This window comes from Cynocephalus volans, chromosome 4 (genome assembly GCF_027409185.1).
Source record: "Cynocephalus volans isolate mCynVol1 chromosome 4, mCynVol1.pri, whole genome shotgun sequence".
Lineage (NCBI taxonomy): Eukaryota > Metazoa > Chordata > Mammalia > Dermoptera > Cynocephalidae > Cynocephalus > Cynocephalus volans.
This window is the reverse complement of record NC_084463.1, coordinates 17,121,323-17,146,516: the sequence shown is the minus strand read 5'-3', so window position 1 is coordinate 17,146,516 and position 25,194 is coordinate 17,121,323. Positions and strand designations below refer to the sequence as shown.

Sequence of the window (25,194 nt, the reverse complement as noted above, 5' to 3'; positions counted from 1 at the left end):
GGGATGGCCGGTTAGCTCACCTGGGAGAGTGTGGTGCTGACAACACCAAGACAAGGGTTAAGACGCCCTTACCAGTCATCTTTTTAAGAAAAAAAAAAAAGAATAGAGTTTTGAAGATTGATTGCACAACAATCAGAATGTCCTTAACACTACTAAACTGTACACTTAACAATGGTTAAAATGGTAAATTTTACATTATGCACATTTGATCACAACTTAAAAAAAATGGTCAAGATGGTGAATGTTATGTGTATTTTGCCACAACTTAAAATAAAAAATATTGAAATCACTAACAAAGAGAATTAACACCAATTTTACACAGTATTTTTCAGAAAACAAAAGAGAAGGAAACACTTCCCAACTCATTTTATGAAGTTAGTGATGTCCTGATACCAAAAGCACACAAGACAGTTAAAAAATAAATACTACACACCAATTCATCCAGAAACTTAAACACAAAAATCTTCGGCAAAATACTAGCAAACCAAATCCAACAATATATATAAAAGAATTATACGTCATGACCAAATGGGATTTATTCTAGGTGTGAAAGGCTGGTTCAACAACATTTGAAAATCAATCAATATAACGCTCCATATCAACAAGCTAAAGAAGAAAAATCATATGTTAGTTGATGCAAAAAAAAGCATTTGAAAAAAAAATCTACGGGCCGGCCCGTGGCTCACTCGGGAGAGTGCGGTGATGATAACACCAAGGCCCTGGGTTCGGATCCCACATACGGATGGCCGGTTCGCTGACTGGCTGAGCGTGGTGCTGACAGCACCAAGTCAAGGGTTAAGATCCCCTTACCGGTTATCTTTTAAAAAAAAAAAAAAAAAAAATCTACTATCCAATTGTAACAAAAACTTTCAGCAAGTTAGAAATAGAGAGGAACTATCTCTACTTGATAAAAAGCATCTATAAAAAGCGAACAGCTAACATTATACTTAGCAGTAAAAATGACTGAATCCTTTTCCCTAAAGTGGGGAGTAAAAGCAAGGATGCCCATTCTTACCACTCATTCAAAATGGTACTAGAAGTTTCAGACACTGCAAAAAGGGAAGAAAAAGAAATAAAAATCATACAGATTGAAAAGGCAGAAAAAAATTTCCTTATTTGCAAATGACATGAAATACTTAGTTGTACATCAAATAGAAGATGTACAGGAGGACATGTATGTTGAGAATTACAAAATACTAATGAAAGAAATCAGAGCAAGTGTAGATATGGACAGACATACTCTGTTGATGCACTGGAAGACCCCACATTGTAAAAATGTCAGTCTTCCCCAAATTGACCTATAGGTTTAATAAAATTCCTATCAAAATCCCAGCAAGGTTTTAAGACAGAGATAAGCTTAGTCCAAAGTTATATGGAAAGGCAAAGACCCTAAAATAGTGAAAACAGTCTTCAGAAACAAAGTGGGAAGAATCATTCTATGTGATATTAATCTTACTATATAGCTACAGTAATCAAGACAGTGTGATACTGATAGAGCAGGGGACATACAGATCAATGGAACGGAACAGAGAAGCCAGAAATACACCCCATAAACACTCTCCCAATTTGTGAAAAAAGTACAAAAGCAAAGTAATGGGGGAAAGATAGCCTTTTCAACTAGTGATGTTGAAGCAACTAGACAACTATAGGCAAACAAATGAACTACAACCTAAACCTCACACCTTGCACAAAAATGAACTCAAAATCAATTATGAACTTAAATGTAAAACTATAAAACTTTTAGGGAAAAAAAAATCTTTGAGATCTATGTGTAGGCAAACAATTCTCAACACTAAAAGTACAATTCATAAAAGGGAAAATGGGTAAATTGAATCTCATCAAAATTTAAAATTTTTATTCTGTGCCAGGTCATGTAAAAAATAATGAAAAGACAAGCTATGTATTAAGGGAAAATATTTGCAAACGAATATTCAGCAAAGGACTAGTATCTAGAATACATAAAGAGCTCTCAAGACTCAGCAGTAAAGAAACAAACAATCTAATCAAAACTAGGGAAAAATCATGAAGAGACATTTCACTGAAGATGCTTCATAGATGGCAAATAAGCACCTGAAAAGATGTTCAATATCTTTAGTCATCAGGGAAATGAAAGTTAAAACCACAATGAGATATCACTGTACACCTATCACAATGGCTACAATTTAAAAAATGGTGACAACACCAAATGTTGGCCAGGATGCAGAGAAACTGGGTCATTCATCCACTGATGACAGGAATGTAAAATGGTACAGCCATTCTGGAAAACAGTTTGGTAATTTCTTGTAAAACTAAACATGCAATTACCATATGACCCAGCAATTGCTGGGAATTTATCCCAGAACAAAAACTTATGTTCACACAAAAAAACTGTACACAAATATTCACAGAAGATTATCTTATTTGTAAAAACCAAAAACTGGAATCAATCCAGATTCCTTTAAGATGCCCTCCAGATGATTAAACAAACTGGGGTTAAATAAACCTACACATGGGGGTGTGTAGGGAGGAGAAATGCTGGATTAACAGGTACAAAGTTACAGTTAGATAGAAAGAATAAGTTCTGGTGTTCTAGGCTGACTATAGCTAATAGTATTATATTGTATATTTCTAAATAGCTACAAAAGAAAACCCTGAACATAGTCATCACAAAGAAAAGAAAAATGTTAGGTAATGGATATGCTATCTATCCTAAGTGAATCATTGTACAATATATGCATTGATTAAAACAAAATGCTGTATCCCACAAATATGTACAATTAAAAATAAAGAATTAAAAAGTAAAAATAAATAAATGTACAGAACCAAAATACACACACACACAAATGAGTACAAGTTGGAAAAATCTAAGAAAGATCAGTAGATTGTATCAACATTAAGATCCTGGTTGTGATATTGTACTACAGCTCTACAAAATGTTAGGATTGAGGGAAACTGGGTAGAGGGAAACTCACTGTATTATACTTACATGGGACCTCACTGTATTATACTTACATTGAATGTGTATCTGCAATTATCTCAATAGAAATTTCAATTAAAAAAGGCTACATATAACACCGAGGTCAAAGTTCAGATCCCTATACTGGCCAGCCACAAAAGATAAACAAACAAACAAACAAATACATCTGTTTATAAAAGACCAAATTAAAAAAAAAAAAAAAAAACAAGAAAAAAAGGCTATATACTATATGGCTCCATTTATATGACATTCTGGAAAATTCAAAACGATAGGGATCGGAAACCGTGGTTACCAGAAGGTAAGAGGAGGACGAAGAGTTGAGATTATTTTGGATGACAGAACTGTTCTATATTCTGATTATGTTGATAGTTATATGACTGCAGTGGAAATACATACTAAAAAAGGGGTAAAATTTACTCTGTCTATTATACCTCAATAAACCTGACTTTAAACAAAGAATACTACTAAAAGATAATCATTTAGCAGGACTGATCAAGGAAAAAGGGAAAGGCAGAAATAAACATTACTAGGAATAAAAAAGGAAATAAATACTAATATAGCACATTTTAAAATCAAAAGTATCCCTCAATATGGAACGATATTGAATATCTACTGTTAAATCAAAAAGGCAAGATGTAGTTCAAGGTGTATTGTTTTGTAACCGTTTGTATAAAAATTATGCACTAAATAACAATGAAAACTGTGACAAGAAACTAGTATCACTATTTGCCCAGGGACCAAAATCTGAGTGGCTGCTAAGGATGCAAAAGAGAACACCTACTTTTTGGTACATCCTTTTAAACGTTTTCTATCAGGTTATATGTGGAAGTATTACCCATCCAAACGAAAATTAAATATAATAACTTAAAAACTAAAACACCTACCTACAAATCAAAGAATATTACAAGTGATTATAAAATTTGAAACCTAAATGAAAATTAATAGAAAAATATGAAATTGCCAACCCAATTCATTTTATGAAGCTAGTACAACCTTCATAAAACCAGAAAATTATAAACCAATTTTACATATGAAAATAGATAGAAACCTCCCGAATAACGTTATAAAACTGAATTCTACATGTTTCAAAAGAAAATTTATGATTTCACAACAAAGCTGAACATTCCAGGAATGCAAAGATGATTCAATATCTGAAAATGTATCATTAAATTTCAGATGAACAGAAGAAAACATACATACATACATAAAATTCTATAGAATGTTCTTTTTGTGTTGAGATGAGTATGTTGAGATGAGTATGTTTCTTCTTCAAAACAGAAGAAACTCAGAAAAACAGACAGAGAAGCTACTTTAACCTGATCTAGGGCAACTATCAAATACCAACAGTAAAGTCATAGTTCATATCAAAATATTTCATATTGAAACTTAGAAGCATTCCCTTTAAAGTGAGGAACAGGACAAAGATGATCTTTTTTTTTTGTCAATTTTTAATATTATGCTGGAGGTTGTATTCAAGAAAAAGAAAGAAGAGGTATAAAAATTATTTGCAGATATGACTGTCTTCATAGAAATCCAAAAGAAAGTAAAGATTAACTATTCTACACATCAGTAATACTGATGGATACATAATCACTACATAAAAATTAACAACACTCCTATACACCAACAATAACCAATTAGAAGAAGTGACAGAAAAAAATGATTTCATTTAAAATAACAATAAAATGTTTAAGACCCCTAGAAATAAATCTAACAAAGATGCACAAGGCCTTTGAGAGAAAATTAGAAAACATTACCGAAGGACATAAAAAATGCTCTGAATTAAATGAAAAGACATCCCATTTGCACAGTCAGGCCTACATAACAGCATCAAGATGTCAATTCTCCCCAAATAAGTCAATAAATTCAATGAGATAAGAATTCAAATTACAGCAGGGTTTTTGTGGAATTTATAAGCTGATCCTAAATTTGTAGGGAAGAGAAAGGGCCTACAATAAATAGGATAATCTGAAAAACGGCAGTAAGGCAGGGAAACTTACTCTTATTGGGATAGCCAAATTAGACAAATACACCAATGGAAGAGAACAAGGCCCCCAAACACAACCATGCATACATATTAAAAAAACAAAACAAAACAAACAAAAAAAACCAAGACATAAGAGGTGGCATTACACATCAGTGGTTAATACTAATCATCCATATGGGGCAAAAAACAAACAAACAAACAAAAAACCCAAAACAAAAACCCTCAGATCTATAATTGAAACAATACAAAAAAAAAAATTACAGGTAGATCAAAGTCATAAATGTGCAAACACTTTTAGAGAAAAATTAGGAGATTATCTTAAGTGATCTTTGGAAAGGAAAAAATTTCTTTAAAAGGATGCAATAATAATAAACCACAGAGTAAAGGATTGACAAATTTAACACTAAAATTTAAAACTTCTTTTCAACAAAACACAAAGTGAAAAAACCAGATTGAAAAGCTACAGACTGAGGAAAGAAACTGCAATGCTTATTGACAAAGAATTATAAGGTCCAATGTTATATTTTAATAGAATATAAAATATAAAAAATATGGTTAGCTCAGTTGGTGCAGTCTTACAACACCAAGGGCACAGGTTCAGATCCCTATATCAGTCAGATGCCAAAAAATATACATACATATTTAAAAAATAGATACCAAGGATACACATCAAATTTTTCTAGTGGTTTTATTTCTTAGAGTAAGGAACAGGACTGAGAGTAGAGGCAAAAAGGTACTCTAATTTTATCTGTAATATTATTTCTTCTTTATTAAAAAATAAACTTGAGGTAGGGTAAAACTACTCTCAGTTCAGAATTATGTTATTCTGAACATAAATGTTTTATTATTCTCAGTATTTTTCAGTATTTTTTAAATTCTAAAAAGCAAACAAAAACAAAAAAAAAAGGTGAAACTGGCCCCCTGCCCTGGTCAAAACAAAAGTTCAGACAGCAAAGATAATTTCCCCCAAGACCATGATTTGGGAGGGCTGGTTCTTGTTCTCTCTTTCCTTTGAGGGTATATTCAAATACTTGTATATAACTCCAATCAAGATTAGGAAGGTAGCCTATCTTCTGCTGGGCTGGGAAAGTGGCAAGAAGTCAAAATAAAGCCCCAGGTAATTGGCATGACAAAGGCTGTAAGCAACAGGGAAAGCTAACATTTCAGAAGCTCTCCATGGTGCACCAAGGAGAATGCCCTTTTTGTTTTCAGCGGACTCACAGCTGAATGTGAGGAGTGCTGTGTCATGGCCCTTGTCAGAGGATGATGGAGCCTGGCAATATGGAGAACCCCAGGAGACTCATATCCAGTAGAGGAATGTTCCTTCACAACAGCAGGTCCTCTGTCTGAAAGGACTATGAGGTAACATACACAGCACACTAGGATTTCTCCAGCATCCAAGACAAAATAAGCCTTCATCAAGGTGGTGTCCAAATACTGGCTGCTGCCCCACACTCACAATAATGTGGAGATACAATCAGCTTTATTTAGAAAAGGCATTAGTCTTAAACAGGGAAAAAACATACTCTCCATATTTTAAAAAGCATGCCACTAATGACAATCAAATAAGCGTTTGAGGAATTCCTAACATAATCCTTGACATCATAAAGAAGACTTTCTTAGGAAATAATATAGGGATTCTTTGGGACAAACAGAAAGAGAAGTATCAAAGGATAGTAAAAGCAAAGAAAAGCCTTTAAGAAAACCTATTTCTGGCTTCATCACTCTGTCTCTGACAATAGCATTTCCTCCTTCCATCAAATAAGTACTCACTGGAGCTATGTCTAAGTCTTCTTTATGAAAAGCAAAATTTTAAAGTGTGAAAAAAGAAACACTCCAAATGAATGTATTTACTTCCCCCCTCTGTCCTCAAAAACAAAAAGATATCATTGAGGCCCAAAAGATACATGATATGTTGATTTCTAAAAGAAAAGTTGCAAGTTTTTCTCTTTCACTCTTTCTGTTTAAAATTAAACAGAGGAGGACTGTGTATTAGTTAAATACTAAAGAAGCAATTTAAATTCAATCTCTCAGAGAAAATGGGGAGATAAAGCAAACAAAAAATAAAGGAAAAACATAAACGTAGGCAAATACAGACAGACATCTGATAAAGGGCAAGGTAAAAATAATAAACATGTATACTTTAACATGTGCCAGATCCATAAACATAGAGGTTTCTTTCTCTATAAATGATATTTATATACCCCTAGAGAGATCAAGGCTATAAATATTAGACAACCAGTAGAACTTCACAATGTGTTTTCTGAAGACTACTTTAAATTGTAGAGTGAAATTCAGTCCCATGTGCTATATTTCTAAAAAGACATAAGAAACCTCCACAGCACATATCCTCCTCTACTAGATTTTCAGTTATCAGCTAGGTCTCCAGTCTCTCTCAGCTTCTCCTTCTAAATACAAACAAAAATCTTCCCATGTAACTTTCCGACCCGAAACCTTTCAATGATTTCCCACTGCCTATAAGGAAAAGCCCTCGTCTCCCTGCATAGCAAAGTGTTTAATGGCCTGCTCCACCTCCTACCTTCCTTCCCATCTTCCCACTTACTACTTTTCGCTAGTCATATCAGACAGCTGTGGTTGACTAACCATAAAGGTGTATCATGCCTCTGTGCCTTTACTTTCCATGAACTCACAAATGTCTGGAATATTCTCCCTTCACCTTCACCAAATTAATGCCATCATTTTCTAGGAAAGTACCCTCTTCCAGCAGACCTGAGACCTCCTTTGTGATCCCAGAGAGTAACACAAATATTCAGTCATCTTACTGAATAGCTGCTGTACTGTCAGACACTGCTCTAAGGCGCTGGGCAGACAGCAAGGTACGAAACAGGAAGGTCTTTACTTCTACAGAGCTTATGGTATGGTGGGGGGAGACAGACAACATACAATAAATGTAAGTCAGGTGTTGATAAGTGACAAAAATAAAAGTAAGTTAAAAAAATTATAGGGGACAAAGATGTGCTATTTTAGATAGGGTGGGCAGGGAAGAAATCTCTGACTGTCAGTGAGGGAGAGAGTCAAGCAGATAACTTGATGCATTCAAACAGAGAAAAAAGTGCAAAAGCCTGAGGTGGGAATGTAATTGATGTGTTTGAGGAAGAGCAAAGAAGGTTTTTCAAAAAAATGTCAGTTCTTATAAACTGGCTTATATGTGGAAAATGGCTGTAGGAAGGAGGCGTGGATTCAGGGAAACAGTAGGCTACTATAAAACACAGGGAAGAGATGATGAAGGCTTTGACTAAAATGAATGATAGTCACTTGGATAGTCACTAAAGTGAATGGTGGTCAGACTCTATATATACGTATTTTAAAAGTAGAACTAAAAGAAAAAAAGACATAGATGGACTAGATGTGGGGTATGGGAGAAGGAAATCAAGGATGACTCCATGGTTTCTGCCCTGAGCAACTAGAAGAATGGAAAGATGGAGGAAGATGTGCACAGGAGCAAATAGTGATGGAAGTGTAGAGGGAGGAGTTGGGGGAAGAGAGAGGAAAACAGGGTAAGAGAGGGTATCAAAAGTTTGGTTTTGGACACATTAAGTTTAAACATCGAGATGGAGATGTCAAGAAGGCAGCTGGAAGTAGAAGTCTGGAATTTAGGAGCAGATCAGAGCTGGGGGTATAAATTATGTAGTTATCAGAATACAGAATACACTTAAAGCCACACGATTGGCTAAAAGTGCATAGGGGATGAGTACAGAAGAGAGGAGGTCCAAGGACTAAGACCTATGGTTTTTAGGGTTTGGGAACATGAGGAGGATCCAACAAAGGAAATATATTTCTAGCTTAGGCCAGATGGCAAGCTTCTTGAGAGTAGACACTACTTTTTTTCATCTTTTTCCTCCAGCTCTGGCCTCGTGCCTCTTGGTTCATAGTATTTATTCAGTAAATAAACGGTCCTTCTAAACTGGTAAGGCATGAGAGCCCAATAACTGAAATATGACCAGCCCAACGAGGACATCTTTTCAACCACCTGCAGCAGACACTGAACTTATTTTGAAATAGCATACTATTGCTACATAAGCCACCAAGAGACAAGGCACAGATTCTCTCTCTTAAAAGAAAGAGTCTATTGATTGGAAAAGCAAACACTATAATGTTCAAAGGCCAAAAATCAGAAAACAGAGATTTTTTACCTTCTGTTGTTTCACAACGTAAATAAACATGAAACATATGGCTGACTGCTCAGGTTTTTTTGTGTGTTAGTACATTAATACCATGAACAGTTATACGAGAGAGACTACACTTCCGATTGACCTATCAGTAGAAGGCAATAAAAAGGATAATTGAGCACCTGTAAGAAATTATCAAACTCTTAATAAGTATGTCTCCCTTCAGTCCCCTAAACATTTTATTTTCATCATAAAAAAATTCAAATGAGTTATGTAACTATAGCTTGAATTTTATTCTGGATGGGAAAACAGAATACGTAAATCCCTGGATCATCTTTAAAGTCTTTTACTGCTAAAACGACTAATCATATGGAAACAGATGTGTGTGAATAACACAGCTGACTCACAGAATAACTTTGCTACCATAAAGGACACTCAGCTAATCATAATGGCTCTTTATTCATGCTCTCACAGACATTTTGGGTAACCTTTCTTACTTATGTCTAAGTTGAGTAGAGCTATTTCATGTATAACTGATAGAACATAGGAGGAGGAAAAGCTCAGGGGACCAAACTAAGGAAAGGTGGCCATAGATGTTAGAGTTTATATAAAAATCAAGTTAAATAATGACTTAAATGAAAATCCATGGTCAAATAAAAGGGAATGGTTTCTCCAAATAAACAGATATCTCAATACTACCTGGAAACTAAAGTTCAAATGTGATTCTGTATGAGACACTGAATTATCCAGAAGGTCAAATTTTACTAACTATGCACTGTGCTATTCACTATTCATTGGTATTTTAGGGAGAGATTGTGCATATAATTAAGAAGGCAGTTAAAGAGTTAATAAGTATAGCACTAATACTCTGTTTATATCACTATTCTTAATTCATAAGGAATTCATTTTAATACAAATTCCTCTGTTCTTATTTGCTACTCCCTCTTGCCATCAGTATAAATGCTACTACAGTTCTTTTTTTAAGAGCCTAACAGTTCCAGGCACATCATAAGGGCTCAAAATATATTTGCTGAATAAATGGATAATTCCATCAGGAGACCTGCATGAAAAACTACCAGGGAACAGGTACTACTGTGCTTATGTCAATTTTGGCTGTCCGGCATCTGAATATCCTTCTGATTGGTGGGAAACCAAAGACAGATGAGAGGCAGGAACCACTTGCCACTACAGAAACTGAAGAGGAGTAGATATTCTCTTTCTCCACTCCTTGGAAGCTAGAACATGGGAAAGTAACATAAATTTGTCTAACTGTAACTGGAATTTTAAATCTTAAGGAATGATGTAAAGACACAAGGTCTAACAGAGATTATCCACAGCAGATATGGAAGAGTCAAGAATTCAAAGACATATAATGGTCTGTAATTGGCCAAAGGCAATGAAGTGCAACAGCTTGCTGATGACTGTCTAATGACCAGTGTTAGAAGAATAACATTTGCACAGTGATATACAAAAATCTTGACTGTGCCTTGCTTCCCATCAATCCTGCCCAAGCCTAACTCTCTAATCTTCTTGTCAATTCTGTGAGCTACATGGTATTTATTATTCTTTTACTAAATTCCTATCCTACTTAACCTAGCCAGAGTTGATTTCTGTTGTTTGCACTAAGATATTGCTACAGGGAGTGGATTACAGGCAATACTCTCTCAGGTAATTGAGGGAAATCTGGGATTGGTTTCTGGCCTAGAGGAGGTCAGTGAATATCCAATTAGTGTTCATGGAAGAGATTCTGTAAGCCCTTGTCATGAAGTAGTGAAAGAACTAATTATCACCTGTGGTCATGTGAAATGCTCTAGGTGACTGAGAGAGTGCTGCCAAGATTAGAACAATATGAAGGGCATGAAGAATTCAAGACTTAGGTAGAGCATCTGCTATTCTAGTGTATGATAGCTTAAATAAAGACAATTTTAAGGTCAAATTCCCATAAATTAGGTTCAAGGCACAGACTGAAACCCAAGAAAAGCATCTTTTTCCCCTTATAACAATAGAGCTGAGGTAGCCATAAAAACAAAGGCACAAGGTTGAATGCTCCAGATTGGTGAATTACAAGTCAGTTAAATTTGCACCCATATTGAGACTATTACATGAAAATTGGAGCATTGATTAGAAAAGAGAGAAAGACAGAGAATTGGAATGAAAGAATATAGGAGGATTCTGAGGAGTTGAGAGTACCCTAAACCCCTAATACTCACTTAGGCCCCTCTTGTTAGCTGGGTAGCTCTTCCTCTCTCATCTATTGAGACTGCTCGATAGACAGTCTAGGTTTTTAATTCCCTTGTAAGAGTAAACTAATTCCCATTTACTTCACCCTTCCACACATCCATCCTGCTACACCACCATCAGTTAACAGCATGTAGGGTTAATTACAAAAACACCAAAAGGATTACAAGACTTTGGTCATTTATGTGAACAAACATATAGGAAAAAAGTACAGGAATAGATTCTGAGTGTGTTAAACCAAGGAAGGAAAAGCAATTTTAGATCTAGCTCACTTCAGGTACACTTATCAGAGATTTGGGATCCAAAAGCTACTGGCTGAAGTGGTTCTAAATGTTTGTCGAGTTGGCTGATTGGAAATTGGACTCAGTGATGGTCTATGCTAAAGGAAGCTGAGAGGCCACATATTCTTTGGGATAATGTGGAAGGAGACATTTTCCTTCAGGATACAGAAATAATGCTAATTACTGTGTCCCCCATGATACCCCTCTAACCATTCTCCATCTATGAACCTTCGAGGGACCCAGAAGATACTTACTACTGCAAGGCTTTGAAAACACATTAGCAAGTACAGCACCCACACATTTCAGGCCAAGAAAGCAGGTAGGAGAGCTGAAATCAGGATGCACATTTCAATTTCAAGGATGGAAGAGACCAAGCAGTGGCATTTAACCATTAGTGAGTGGAAAAGTAGGCATAATTACATAAATAGGCAGCAAAAACAGAATGGAAATTAAAATAGTCTGACTGAATAAATCTTTTGCAGTAGCTAATTGATCGTTGAGTCTTTAAGATTAGAATAAATAGGTAGTCTTTGAACCCCTTTAAACCAAAATGTTAAACAAGAGCACCACTGCTTCCCTAAAAAGAACTAGAAAGTGCCACAACTAAAGACTTGATGATGATTCCTTACCATATTCCCATTTAACTCTTCAGTTAGTATGGGTCTTAAAGAACAAAAGTGAGGCCAGTTATTCCTTAGTCAGAGTAGATAGGTCCACAAACCCAAGGGTGAAAGTGAAGGACATAGTACATCTCATGATTACATCTAGTGACCAACTTGCCAAACTGTTATTTCATATTCTTAAACTCTACTAGGTTTAGAGGATTTAGAACCCAAGGGAGGAATATCTCCACTAGTACTACAACAATTATTCCAACGTGACTCTGAGACTTCTAATTACCCTTTTTAAGTTCTACAAATTGCTAGGAAACATCACCCCCCACTCCTCCAGAAAAGAATCTATCAGCCAACGTAAGTGATCTTGACTATCAAGAAGTAGTATACGTACAAGTATGAATGGAACCCAGAGTATCCCTGGTGGTATCTCCTGGTATTACCAGGCCAAGTGGTAAAAAGAAAAAAAAACAATTCAATACAACTGAAACCACACACAGGTAAAACTACCAAGGGTGCAGATCCTACCAGAAAAAAAGATTTAGATCCAACCCCTGCCCCCAACCAGGTAAAGAATCCTGTCCAACTAAGTTACCTGAAGGCAAAATTAGTTGCAAGTATATGAAAAAGACAGATAAAGGAAGAGGGACGTTGTAAATACCAATAACGGCCCCAAGACCAGTATACAAAAATGAGAGCATCAATCCACATTTTGTTCTTTGCTGAGTCATGTAAATATTTATAAATTTTAATCAACTTTCCTTTTCTTCTCTATGTTTCCCTTTATTTTATAAAGGGTATACCGGGGTGGTTAACGTTACAACTTAATAGGTTTCAAGATACAGAAGTAAAGGAGAAATGGATACCACCCAACGATCCAGGACTTGGAACTAGATGCAGCAATTTGTAAGACATGAGTAACCACATTTCAGAGGAGAGAAATGTGTTTTCATTTGTACGAGGAATACATTAAGGCACATAAGAACAAGTTTTTTTATATAACTATGGGGAAAAAGTATGCATATATGTTAAGGAGTCTAAGTAGCAGACTACAGTACGTTGTTTTTGCTGAATTGTTCCTATTTGGGGGAAAAGTCTCAAGATCAGGGGAAACAAGATTCTGCCTCTCACTGCAGAAGCCAACATGGAGCAGATAATCCCTGTCTTGATGTCTTAGGACACAGTGTGGGTACATATTGTAGACACAGCCAATCAGTTGGTCCCATGCCAATTTTTGACGCTTGGGGAAAGAAATATAGATCAGTGAGGGATCCTATTACAATATGAGCTCCATCAAAGTAGGAACTGTGTTCACTTTTATTAACTACACCCAGAACAGCACCAGTCATATAGTAGGTACTTAATATTTTTTAATGAAAAAACAAAAAAAAAAAGTCAGTAAGAGACTATTTTTAGTGCTTATAGGGGAATCCAATGACACAATGGTGAAGTCCAGCACTGCAGTATCTAGAGATGACAGTGCCAGCAGTGATAAAGGAAGCAGAATATGAACTGAAATCATGACTATCCTTACTTCCCTTGGTTCCTGCTTAAGCCTGGTTCTTCATTCTGCCTAACAATTCTTTTAGTTTCCCAATATCCTTCCAATAAATTCCTCTCCTGATTAAAGTTAATCAAAGTTGGTTTCTATGATGTGTATTCAGGAACACCGACTAGTACAGATAAACTTTAGCACATAAGGGACAGAAAACAATTCACTCTACAGATTATATATATATATATATATATATATAAACTTCTTGTAGCAGACTAAAAGTTAAGTAAACTGTAATAACACTTACAGTGAAAGTCAGAATATTTACCTCTTTCATTACTACGTTAGACTGAACCAAATGAAACTATAGATATTACTATAATATTAGACACAATTTTTTTACCTAAAAAAATTTCCATATGGTTTAACCTAATATGTCTAGGTTGTATTAAAAGATATAGTAATATCTATTTCCCCCTACCTGGCTGTTCTTAACTAATTTTTAAAAGTTATCTTAAAAATCTTTACTTAATTTGTCTAATTTTTTAAATGTTCATGTTTTAAAACACTACTAATAATACCACAAAATCTTTGTATACATCACTGGTTGAGCCAAACAGTCTATAAATAATAGAGAACTTTGTGGGAAAAATAGATATGCTCAATAAGCATAAATTAGAGTCACAGACATTAGTAACTGGAGAACCAACTAACTCGACTCACATTTAGCCCTAATTTCCATCCTGTTTATCTGAAACTCCTCTTGCCAAATTACTCATATTATCCTTGAAGTCATTAAGGAAGAAAAGTATATAACTTTTTTGGTAACTAGTTCTAGTTACCAACACCTAGAAACCTGTTTTCAAGGGCTTTTTTTTTTCTTTCTTGTATAATTGCCTATATCATACCTGCTTCATTTCCTTTTATATTTACAGAGCATTAAAGGTAGTTCTTCACCAAACAATATTTATTAACTCTTCATACACTAAAAGATAATTACTAATTTAGCCCTCTGCATTACTCTTTACACTTAACCATCCCAATTCCTTTAATTACCTCAAGAGCCTATTTTCCCGTCCTTTTCTCTATTTTGTGAACCAACTGTACATTTGCCAAATTTTCCAAACTGAAGAACTTAGCATATCCTAAAAGCAGATGCAATATGAATAGAGATCAACTATGAGGGTAGGTGAAAATGTGCCCCCAGAAAAGAGGATCAGAAAAGGAATCGATCACATAGAGTATGCAATGGGAACTACTGGAATTAGTTAAAATACTTACCCAATCATTCTTAATGCACTTAACAAGTGCAAGGCTAAAAGAAATACACAGTGGAAAGTGAGATAAAATAGGTTTGGTTTTTGTGTTTTTTCCTTTTTTAAAAAAACCTATGACCAAAGTCCTCTAAGAAGGAACCAATAACAAATTATTAAATTTAGTAAAACAATAGTTCTTAAGTTGCCTCAACACTGTCTGAAGTATGTTGCTAAGCTGATGAGGGATTTTTTACCTGAATGGCACTTCTTCCTGTGGAACATCCACATAGTAACGAATAAAAAATCTCTCAGAATCTTCTCGTTCACCATCGGTAACAACACTGCCATTAAGTTTGGAAACTGATGGTAATCTATAAGTTAAAACCAAAATATAGACATTTTAAGATACTAAAAATATTTAGCTTCAGAGATAAAGTAATTGGTTTGAGACCCAGTCTTAGTCTCTTGAAAGAACACATTTTACGTAGTTCTGCTTGTGCACAACTACTGTCTCAATTAAAGTAGTACAAAAGGACCCAAAATCATCGAGTTTAATTTTTGGATGTGAAAATATCATACCTCACCTTTCAAAATAATACTCTAGGCAGCACTGTCCAACCTAAATAGATATAATGCAGGCCACATAAGTACTTTTAAATTCTCTAGTAGCTACATTTTTACAATTAAAAATAAAACAGGTAAAATTAATTTTAATAATATATTTTATTTAACCCAATATATCTGGTATACAATAATTTCAACATGTAATCATTATTAAAAAATAATTAATGAGATATTTCACATTATTTTATTCTTATGAAGTATTTCAAATCCAGTGTCTACACTTACAACACATTTCAAGTGCTCATAGCTACACATGGCTAGTGGCTACCATATTAAACAGCACAGGTCTAGAGAGTTGTCAGTACAATTTGGTTATATAATTCAGGAATTAATTATTATATTTGCAAAAGAATTATGTAGAGAAAATATAGTACAAGGCCTACTGCGAGACTTATTCTTCTTTCAAAAAAAAGCATGTTGACATTTATTTCTTCAGTGAGATGTTAATGCATATGTTAACAACTGCAAAGCACTAAGGATCTGCTAGGTGCTAGTTGGTCAGAAAGATCAATACTCCATTTAAAGAACCTCTCTTCTTTAGGGAGCCTTAAAGCCTACTGTTCCACTTTCGAAACTACTATGTATAGTATACAAAGAGAATGAAGCAAAGCTCCATGGCCTTTTTCATTTTAGCCAAAATCTTATTTCTGCTAAAGGTTCATATGAAAATAAACACTCCTGGGAAATTCTAGCAGTCTGTGGAGGCAGAGTCTGAGACACGAAAGATAGGGGGAGTCAGAATAAGAAGATAAAAGTAATGATAGTCATATTTAAGTCAATCTATATTCAAGAAGAAAATACAGATGTTGCTCTCTCAAGTTTTACACTAATAAAATAGCTCAATTTTCAGGTATTTACGCTTTAAATGGCCACTATGCTAACAGAGAAAATAAGGACAACTACAATAGGAATTATTCCCTTTTTATATGTACTTTTACTTTTTGGTCAATCCAAAACAGAACTTCAAATATTCTAAGTATAGGAAGGCATAAAAATAGAATACATTTGTGAGGGAATTTTTCAGTGGTCGCAGAAGGCCAGTTACACTTCATATTTTCCTCATCACTTGCATTCCTTTTCATCCAGAAATTGGAGTTACAGAAGCAACTCCTTCAAGCACAGTCTGCTCAAAAGATGGATAAACTCATAGTGCACTACCCCAAATAGAATTATCCCTTTAATGGAACAATAAGGCCTTGCAAAAAGAAAGCGGAAGAATCAGGACAACAGACCTGGCTACCACCAATTTCCTTCGCTCCTCAGTAGTATATGGCTGCAGAAGAGGAATTCCTAATAATCTCACTTCTTCAAGTTTGGGGAATGAATTGAGTTTGTCAATGTCTTCCCAGGACTGCAAACCTAGTTTGAGAAATATATTGTTTAAATAAATCCAGAAAAGCACACAAGAAGATAAACATAGCAAAAAAAAAAAAAATTACTTTGGTTAAATAATTTCTGAAATGTTAAAATGATCATAAACTAGAAAGCCTGAAAGTTTTCTTTGTCCAAGTAAAGAGTGAAATACAGTTAAACACCATAAAAACTTCCCCATAGTCTCTCCTATCTCTGTCATCCCAGCGGTCAAGGAGAGAGAGCCTTATTCTCCAACATCCTCTATCTATCAATTGTTAACCAAAATGGCTAACGAAGAGGCTCACTGATGGTTTCAATAACTGGGATGTATGCCATGATTAAATAATTTTAAAAAGTGATATGACCAACTCATTTCACTCAGATATAGACTCATAGAATATAACTATTGATCAGAGTGGATACTGACATACTCACATTGTTACCTGACAAATTCTAAAATGAGCAAGGTCCACAGAACCAGAAATGAAATATTATCACTTTCATATAGTCCTCATTTTGGTGACTGGGGAAACAGATCCAAAATTGAAAACAAATGAACAAAAACAAAAACCCTGAACCTTTGGGTAAAGAGAATATGCAACAAATTAAGATTTTTAGTCCTAACATGAAACTCTCCCCATGGCTGTGAGCAAATGTATCATCCAAGTCAACACCTGACTTCGAAGTCATAGGGCTTTCAAATAGGAAAAATATTCCTGTAATAGAGCTGGTCAATTTCACAACACATTTAATCCATTTCAGAGAATAACATAGTCCCTTTCTTTTTGTATCAACTTTCATCAAGGGCAAAGGCAGAGGAGCAATTTATGAGGACTAATATATAACTATCCCAAGTCACAACCATCCTCTTCCCTAAGAGTGGCATTTCTAGCTGGGAGGAAGGACAGAGTTAGCTTAAGGGATATTGAGTTGTTAAATAAACAGGTTCCTTGTGCAAAATACTGTTTGTTTGTTTGTTTTTTGTTTTTTTTTTTTTTGTCTTTTTCGTGACCGGCACTCAGCCAGGGAGTGCACCAGCCATTCTTATAGAGGATCTGAACCCACGGTGGGAGCATCGCCACGCTCCCAGCGCAGCACTCTCTCTAGTGCGCCACGGGCTCGGCCCCAAAATACTGTTTTTTAAAACTTATTTCCCACCCTTATAACCTCTACAGTGAATTAAACTACATTTATGCTTTTTCAGTTGTAGGTTAGAGTTATTTTTAATTAATAGGTATTTTAAGAAATAGGCTGAAAGACAATAGCAAGAGAATAAGAAGAAAAGCAGCAGACTGGAAGACTGTATTTACAAAAGACACATCTGATAAAGGACTGTTACCCAAAATATACAAAGAACTCTTAAAACTCAGCAATATAAGAAAAGGAATAACCTGACTAAAAAATGGGCAAAAGACCTGAATAGATATTTCACCAAAGAGATATAAAGATGGCAAGTAAGCATATGAATAGTTGTTCAACATCATGTGTCATTAAGGAGTTGCATATTAAAACAACAATGAGATACCACAATACACCTATCAGAATGGTCAAAATCCAAAACACTAACACCACCAAATGCTGGTGAGGATATAGAACAAAAGGAACTTGCTAGTGGAAACGCAAAATGCTACAGCCACTTGGGAAGACAGTTTGGTGATATCTTACAAAGCTAAACATCTTACCATATAATCCAGCAATCACGCTCCTTGGTATTTACCCAAATGAATTGAAAACTTATGTCCACACAAAACCTGTGCAGAGATGTTTATAGCAGTTTTATTTATAACTGCCAAAACTTGGAAGTAACCAAGATGTCCTTCTGTGAGTAGAGTGGATAAATTAACTGTGGTATAACCAGAAAACAGAATATCATTCAGTGCTAAAAAGAAATGATCTACCAAGCCATAAAAAAAACATGGAGGACTTAAATGCATACTAGTAAGTGAAAGAAGTCAATCTGAAAAGGCTACATGCTGTATGATTCCAACTAGATCACATTCTGGAAGAGGCAAAACTATGGAGACAGTAAAAAGATCAGTGGTTGCCAGGGGGTTGGGGGGAAGGAAAGATAAATAGGTGAAGCCCAGAGGATTTTTAGGGCAGTGAAACTATTCTGTGCAATACTACAATGGTGGATACAAGTCATTACACATTTGTCAAAACCCATAAAATGTACAACACCAAGAGTGAAATCCTAATGTAAACTATGAACTTTGAGTGATAATGGTGTGTCAATGTAGGCTCATTGATTGAAGTGGTACACCATTCTGATGTGGGATGTTGACAGCCGGTGAGGCTGGGCTATGTGGGAATAGGGGCATATGGGAACTCTACTTTCTGCTCAATTTTGCTGTGAACCTAAAACTGCTCTAAAAACAAAGTTTATTAATTAAAAACATGAAATAAGCTAAATATAATTATTCCAGTGGTACACAAGATCAGATGGCAATAAACTGGTAATTAATGATATACAGTTACTAGAAAAGTGAGCATTTAAAAAGGCGTAACAGGTTGGGATTCCTTAATCTAAGTCCAGATAAAATACTCTAGTTTGCTATTCTTTGCATTCTTTTTACTTTGCCTTTTACTATCCAATTCATCAATTCCATTTCACTTCTTTAACAGCATGACCCTTTAAATATGTAAAATTTAAATTGCTAATATAATGCTATGCTATTTAATATTTATCAGGGCATTTATGAAAATAAATGCCTTAAGTTTAACCAGTAGGCATCTGCATGTCATGCTGAAAATTCATCCTAGAAAAAGGCAAAGCTATGACTGAAAGAAATATACTTTCATTGTATTTCATGCATAAGCTCAGATCAATTTGCATGTAGAATGAGAATAATCCTGAACCTCACCTGACTTGTGGAGGCTGATGGATCGCAGATTAGGAAACAATCTGGCCAGTGAATCATCAGGCTCCTCAATAGCATTCAAATGATTGTTGGCCAGGACAAGGGTATCCAGTGAAGGAAACATAACTCCTAACTTTCGTATTTCAGTCCAGTCTTGGAGGTTATTGTCTGTAATATGTAGTAGCTTAAGAGAATGACAGCAAATAGAAGGACAAGACACTGTTTCATAGTCATTAAGGCACAGGAAGAGCTCCTCCAAACTGCAGAGAAAAAAGGAAATATTTCATTGTTTAAAGCAGTTTAGTTTCTACTTTACACTTATTTTCATTTATTCAGTAAATAAGTGCCTAGTATATGTGAGACTATGCTAGATACTATATAGAAAATACAAAGATATCTTCCTGAGGTTCAAAGTATAGCTGGGAAAACAAAACTTAACATACATAAAATAGCAGGGAAGGATATAAGCTAGCACTAAATTAATTTTTTGTTTACATAATTAAGTGCTAAATTAAGTATCACTAACTGTAAGTACAATAGTAGGTCATATAGAAATGAAATTGAAATTATAGATAGAATAATCAGGAAAGGATGAATGGCACTGAAGGCAGGATGAACTTGCATAAGTTGAGAGGAGATAGAAAATTCCAGAAACAACATGAACAAATGTTTAGAAATAGAAACAACTATCATTTATTTAATCCCTACCCTGTGCAGGCCCTGTGCCAGGTACATTACAGATTTTACTTCTACTTCTGCAAAGCAAATACAATTATGACCATATTACAGACAAGGAAACTGAGCACAAGGGAGTTAAGTAGCTTATCAAAGGTCATATGGTTAGTAAGTGGAACAAGGACTTAAGAACTCATTCCATGCCATGCCATGTTGCATGCAGTGAGGAAACAACCTTATTACAGTGAGAGTGAGAAATTAAGATGGAGTAAGTAGGGTGAGACGAGATTCTGAAGAGCTGTGATAATTTCCATATTTAGACAGTCAAAGAAACTAGAGCTTCATATATGTCTTTAAACTCCTCCCTTTGCACACACAAAACATAATAAGGCATTTCTAAACTAACAAACAAAAGAATAATTTCTTTCTTAAATTACTGAAAAGAATACCAGGTCAATTTTCCCATCAGGTCAGCTAGGTACTTAATCAACTGAATGTTAGCATATTTTAGAGATACTATGATTTTTTTTCCTCCCAAACAAAAGGGCTGAGGCAAAATTCTTAAATCAAGTAATTAGAAGATTAAAATGGAGAAAGGCTGAGTTGATCTAGAAGTGATTAAGTGTTTCTCAGGGGTATTTTCTAGCCAAAGGATGACATATCCTATGTCTTGGTGCTACCCAACACTGTAAGTATTCCATTGGAAATGCTACTAGATTACCCTCACACCCTCATCCTAACAACTTCACTTTTCAAATGCTTTTCTCCATTCAGTCTGCAGTTCTAGCATTTCTGAGAAGGGAGATCAGCAGTAATTCTACATACTAACACAGATGGCAACATAGTTCCCTCGCCCTCATGCTCTCTAGGCTTACTCTGGTAACTCCTGCAGTATCGTGTGGACTGTCTCCCAAGAAGCTTTGCTGTTGTTGAGGACAAGTTTGCGAACCCCAGAGAAGGACCCAGCACATGTTCTTTCTAAAACCGACAAATTCAGAGGATTGGAACTCAGGTTTAGAAACTCCAACTGGGGAACATTTGACACAATTTTACTGACCTAGGGAGAAAGAAAGAAAAGCATATCAGGCAGTAATCAGAGCTTTTAAATAGCAATCATGCTTAAGAAGTCCTTAAGTGAATGGGTCTCCAGGCAAGGGGCCATTTACATCAGGGAGTCCTATTTAGTGATGGTACCCACAGAGGGACACAAATGATTTCAACAAATCTTGGCAAATAATTTAATTTCTTTCTATGAAATAATGACATAACTGACAATTAAGGGTACAAAGAAAGATTTCCTATGTTGCCTTTGGCAAGGATTCTGATTCTTCTCTATATGATGGTGTCTTTGATAAATGGGGAAAAGATAGTTCAGATGACATTTTAGGCTATAAGTTTGTAAACAGCTGAGATTGGGTTATGTAATTCCCTTTAAATATCTCCTTCCTCTTCTCAGCACAACATTAAGGTGACTTAAAGGTTTATTAAAAAACCACTTAACAATTCATGTATTCAAAATTGACTGCACAGTCACAATCACTTAGAACACAGTTTCAATTTGGTTCAAAGATGTAGAAAACACTAAAATATATTTACTCAAAAACAAAAAGCACCCATAACTATATAATGAAAGAGAAAACATGATCATCAATTTAACAATTTAGCTAGCAACTTGGTAGATAAAAAGGATAAAAAAGGAAAAGAGCATTACTAATCATACCTATTTGTTCTGTACAGTGCTTAGTCTCTAATGATATAGCTTATCTCATTAAATTCTCAAAACAACTTGCAAAATAAATAATATTAATTTCATTTTAATAAATGAGGAAACTGAGGCTCGAGATGTTACATAATTTTATTAAGATCTCACAGTCACAAAAGCCAAATCTGGGATTTAAAAACCTGAGCCATTGTTCTTTCCAATACCACAACCAGTACATCATAAATATAACCAGAAAAAAATTAATAAAGACAACTGGAAGAATGGTTGGCACAATCTGTGAGAAACACTAGCTTTAAAATAAGTATGAAATAAATGCTAGATGCCCTAAAAATATATTATGCATCAAACAGCCAGGCAATGTGGTAACTAAAAGTTAGGAGAAAGGGAGCAGAAAAAAAGTAGTTAGGACGTGTTTTAGAGTTGGAAAATCTGGGTTCGAACACTTCCTAGCTGTGTGGTTTCAGACAAGTTACTTCACTTTTCCAAATCTCAGGGTCCTCATTTGTAAAATAAGAAAAATAGTACCCATCTCTTTCACAGGATTGTTGGTCAGATTAAATGAGATAGATACACATGTAATGTACTTAGCACAGCAATCAGCACATCTTTTTGAAACTTGTTTCCTTACCTGCCCACCAATAGCATGTAAACTCTACGAAAGCAGCAGTAGTACTTACCTACTTCATTACAACATAGTGGGCACTTAACATTTATTGAATAAATTAATGGCACAAAATCATCCCATAAGTAAACGATTACTACTAATATAAGTATAGTATGAACCAATATTTCAACCCTGGCTATCCATCAGAATCATTGGTAGAATTTCAAAAATACACGGACTCCCAGGTTCCACCATAAACTAATGAATCAGAAGCTTTACAGGTGGGACAAGCTTCAGGGTTGGGACCTAGATATCTGTTTCTATTCAGAGCTCCAGAGATAATGCCAAAAGCAAATTCAGAGGGAGAACTGTGGGTAGAAAGAAAAAGTAATCTATACTTTATATCAGATCTACTGGGCACATTCAATTCGGGACCTCTAAAATCAGTGAGAAGCAGATTGATTTCAAGAAGGTTCAGAGAAGTATGTCAGAGGAAAAGGTCTTCACATTCATTATTTCATCTATTCCACACACTAACCCTTTGAAACGGGTACCATTTTTATCTTCATTTTACAAATGAAGAAATGAGCTTCCTTTCAGAGAAAATAGACTAGGCTTCTGCTTAAAGTGGAAGGAATTTACACCAGCTTGCACATTTTTGCTTGCTTGACCCCTTTTGTGATCAAATGGTACCAAACATTTGTGTAATATATGGATAGAATTTGGAGTTTAGTCTATGACAACACCGCTAAATGTTCATGCAGGGTCCAACCCTGTACTGCATTCTATGACCTGAGTATTAATGATACAAAGGACTTTGATATAGAAGATGATGACCAGCTATACTTTACCTCTTTTAAGGGCAAAAAAAAAAAAAGGAGGAATTGTGCTCCAACTAAAGCATGAAAAATAACTGCTAGTTATAGTACAACCCCAGTTCAGTAAAAACGGATCACAAACCTTTTGCTAACCACCACACCCATATTTTATCTTTATAATATAGAGAACACTCAAAAATGGATAATTTAAGGGTTTTGAAGCAATTTCTGGGAGATTTCCCATGGCTAGCAGATATGTGATATTATCTTCATAATCTGCATCTACGCTACTATACAGTGAGAATAAAGATTTAGAATAATGACTCATTAGCCCTGGAATATAAAAAGATAAAATTGAACTAGAATCTAATAATTCAAATAGGAAAAACAATAAATATTATAAATAAATAATCTCTTTAAAGGGCTGAAATAAAGAAGTTTTGGGAGTAACCTCAAATTAATGGTAAGATTCAGGAAAATATGATTTTCATTACACAGATAAATCTATTAATCTAAAAATGTCCCCAATATCTAAGGCTGACAAATATTCTTTGAATTTCTAGGACAGAATATTTACTACCATTTTCAAATTCTAAAAATAAAAAAATATATAGGGAAAATATAGCCAACAGCAAATTACTGTATAACTTCAAGTAGCCAGTTGAGAGAAGGTTGAATGCTCCCAGTACAAAGAGGTGATAAATGTTTGAGGTCATGTATATGTTAAATACCCTGATATGATCATTGCACACTGTATAAATGTACCCAAATATCATACTGTGCTCCATAAAAATAAACAATTATCATGGGTCAATTTAGAAATAATAAATTAAAAAGAAAGAAAAAAAATCTCAGACAGAGAAGTAGATTAGAGGTTACCAGAAAAGGGAGGGAAGGAATAATGAGAAGTTATTGCTTAATGGGTATAAAAGTCTATGTTTAGGATGACGAAAAAGTATTGGAAATAGAGGTAGTAGTTACACAGCATTGTGAATGTCATTAACTCCATGCAATTGTATGTTTAAAAATGCTTAAAATGGCAGTCCTTATGTTATATACATTTACCACTATAAAAAAAAAAGTTGTAAAAAAAAAAAGCAGACAACTAATGTAAAAAAATAAAATTAAAATTAAAAAGACCCCTTCAGCTGGAATGAGTCGAGTATGCTCACGTGCAGAAACATGGAGATGAACTCAGATCACCTTTTGCCTCTCCACAAGTCTATAATTTAATAGGGGACCCTCCACTCCAGCTCCTAAAAAGGAGACTAAAGATTTAAGAAAAATCGGGAAAGGGTTTTAAGATAACAGTCTATAATTTATACCCCCTTTATTCTCTACCTCACCTGAGTGGCTAATTCCTCCCTCCTCTCAACTACTTGGTTTAATTTCTTTTATAAAATGGTTTTGATAAGGAAGGGGGGAGAAAAAGAGATACCTTCGGAAAGGTCAACCAAATATCTACTCAGCCAAAAATTCAAGTTAAAAGCTAAAAAATGCATTTTTTTTACACATAGGTGCCCAATTTTAGAAGGGTGATGACAAATCTTTGCCTCCCCCAAATTTCTCACCCATTTTT

The 25,194-nt window shown here is 34.9% G+C and overlaps 1 protein-coding gene across 1 annotated transcript in view; it reads right to left on the bottom strand.

Moving 5' to 3' along the window:
* The window catches only part of TBCEL (tubulin folding cofactor E like), a 73,980-nt gene that overhangs the window by 8,469 nt on the left and 40,317 nt on the right, over positions 1 to 25,194 (bottom strand). The window contains exons 4-7 of the mRNA XM_063093743.1: positions 21,346 to 21,527; positions 19,799 to 20,055; positions 16,814 to 16,940; positions 15,212 to 15,328 (exon numbers count right to left, since the gene is read on the bottom strand). Coding sequence (XP_062949813.1) covers positions 15,212 to 15,328; positions 16,814 to 16,940; positions 19,799 to 20,055; positions 21,346 to 21,527 — 683 coding nt within the window. The remainder of the gene's footprint in view (positions 1 to 15,211; positions 15,329 to 16,813; positions 16,941 to 19,798; positions 20,056 to 21,345; positions 21,528 to 25,194) is intronic.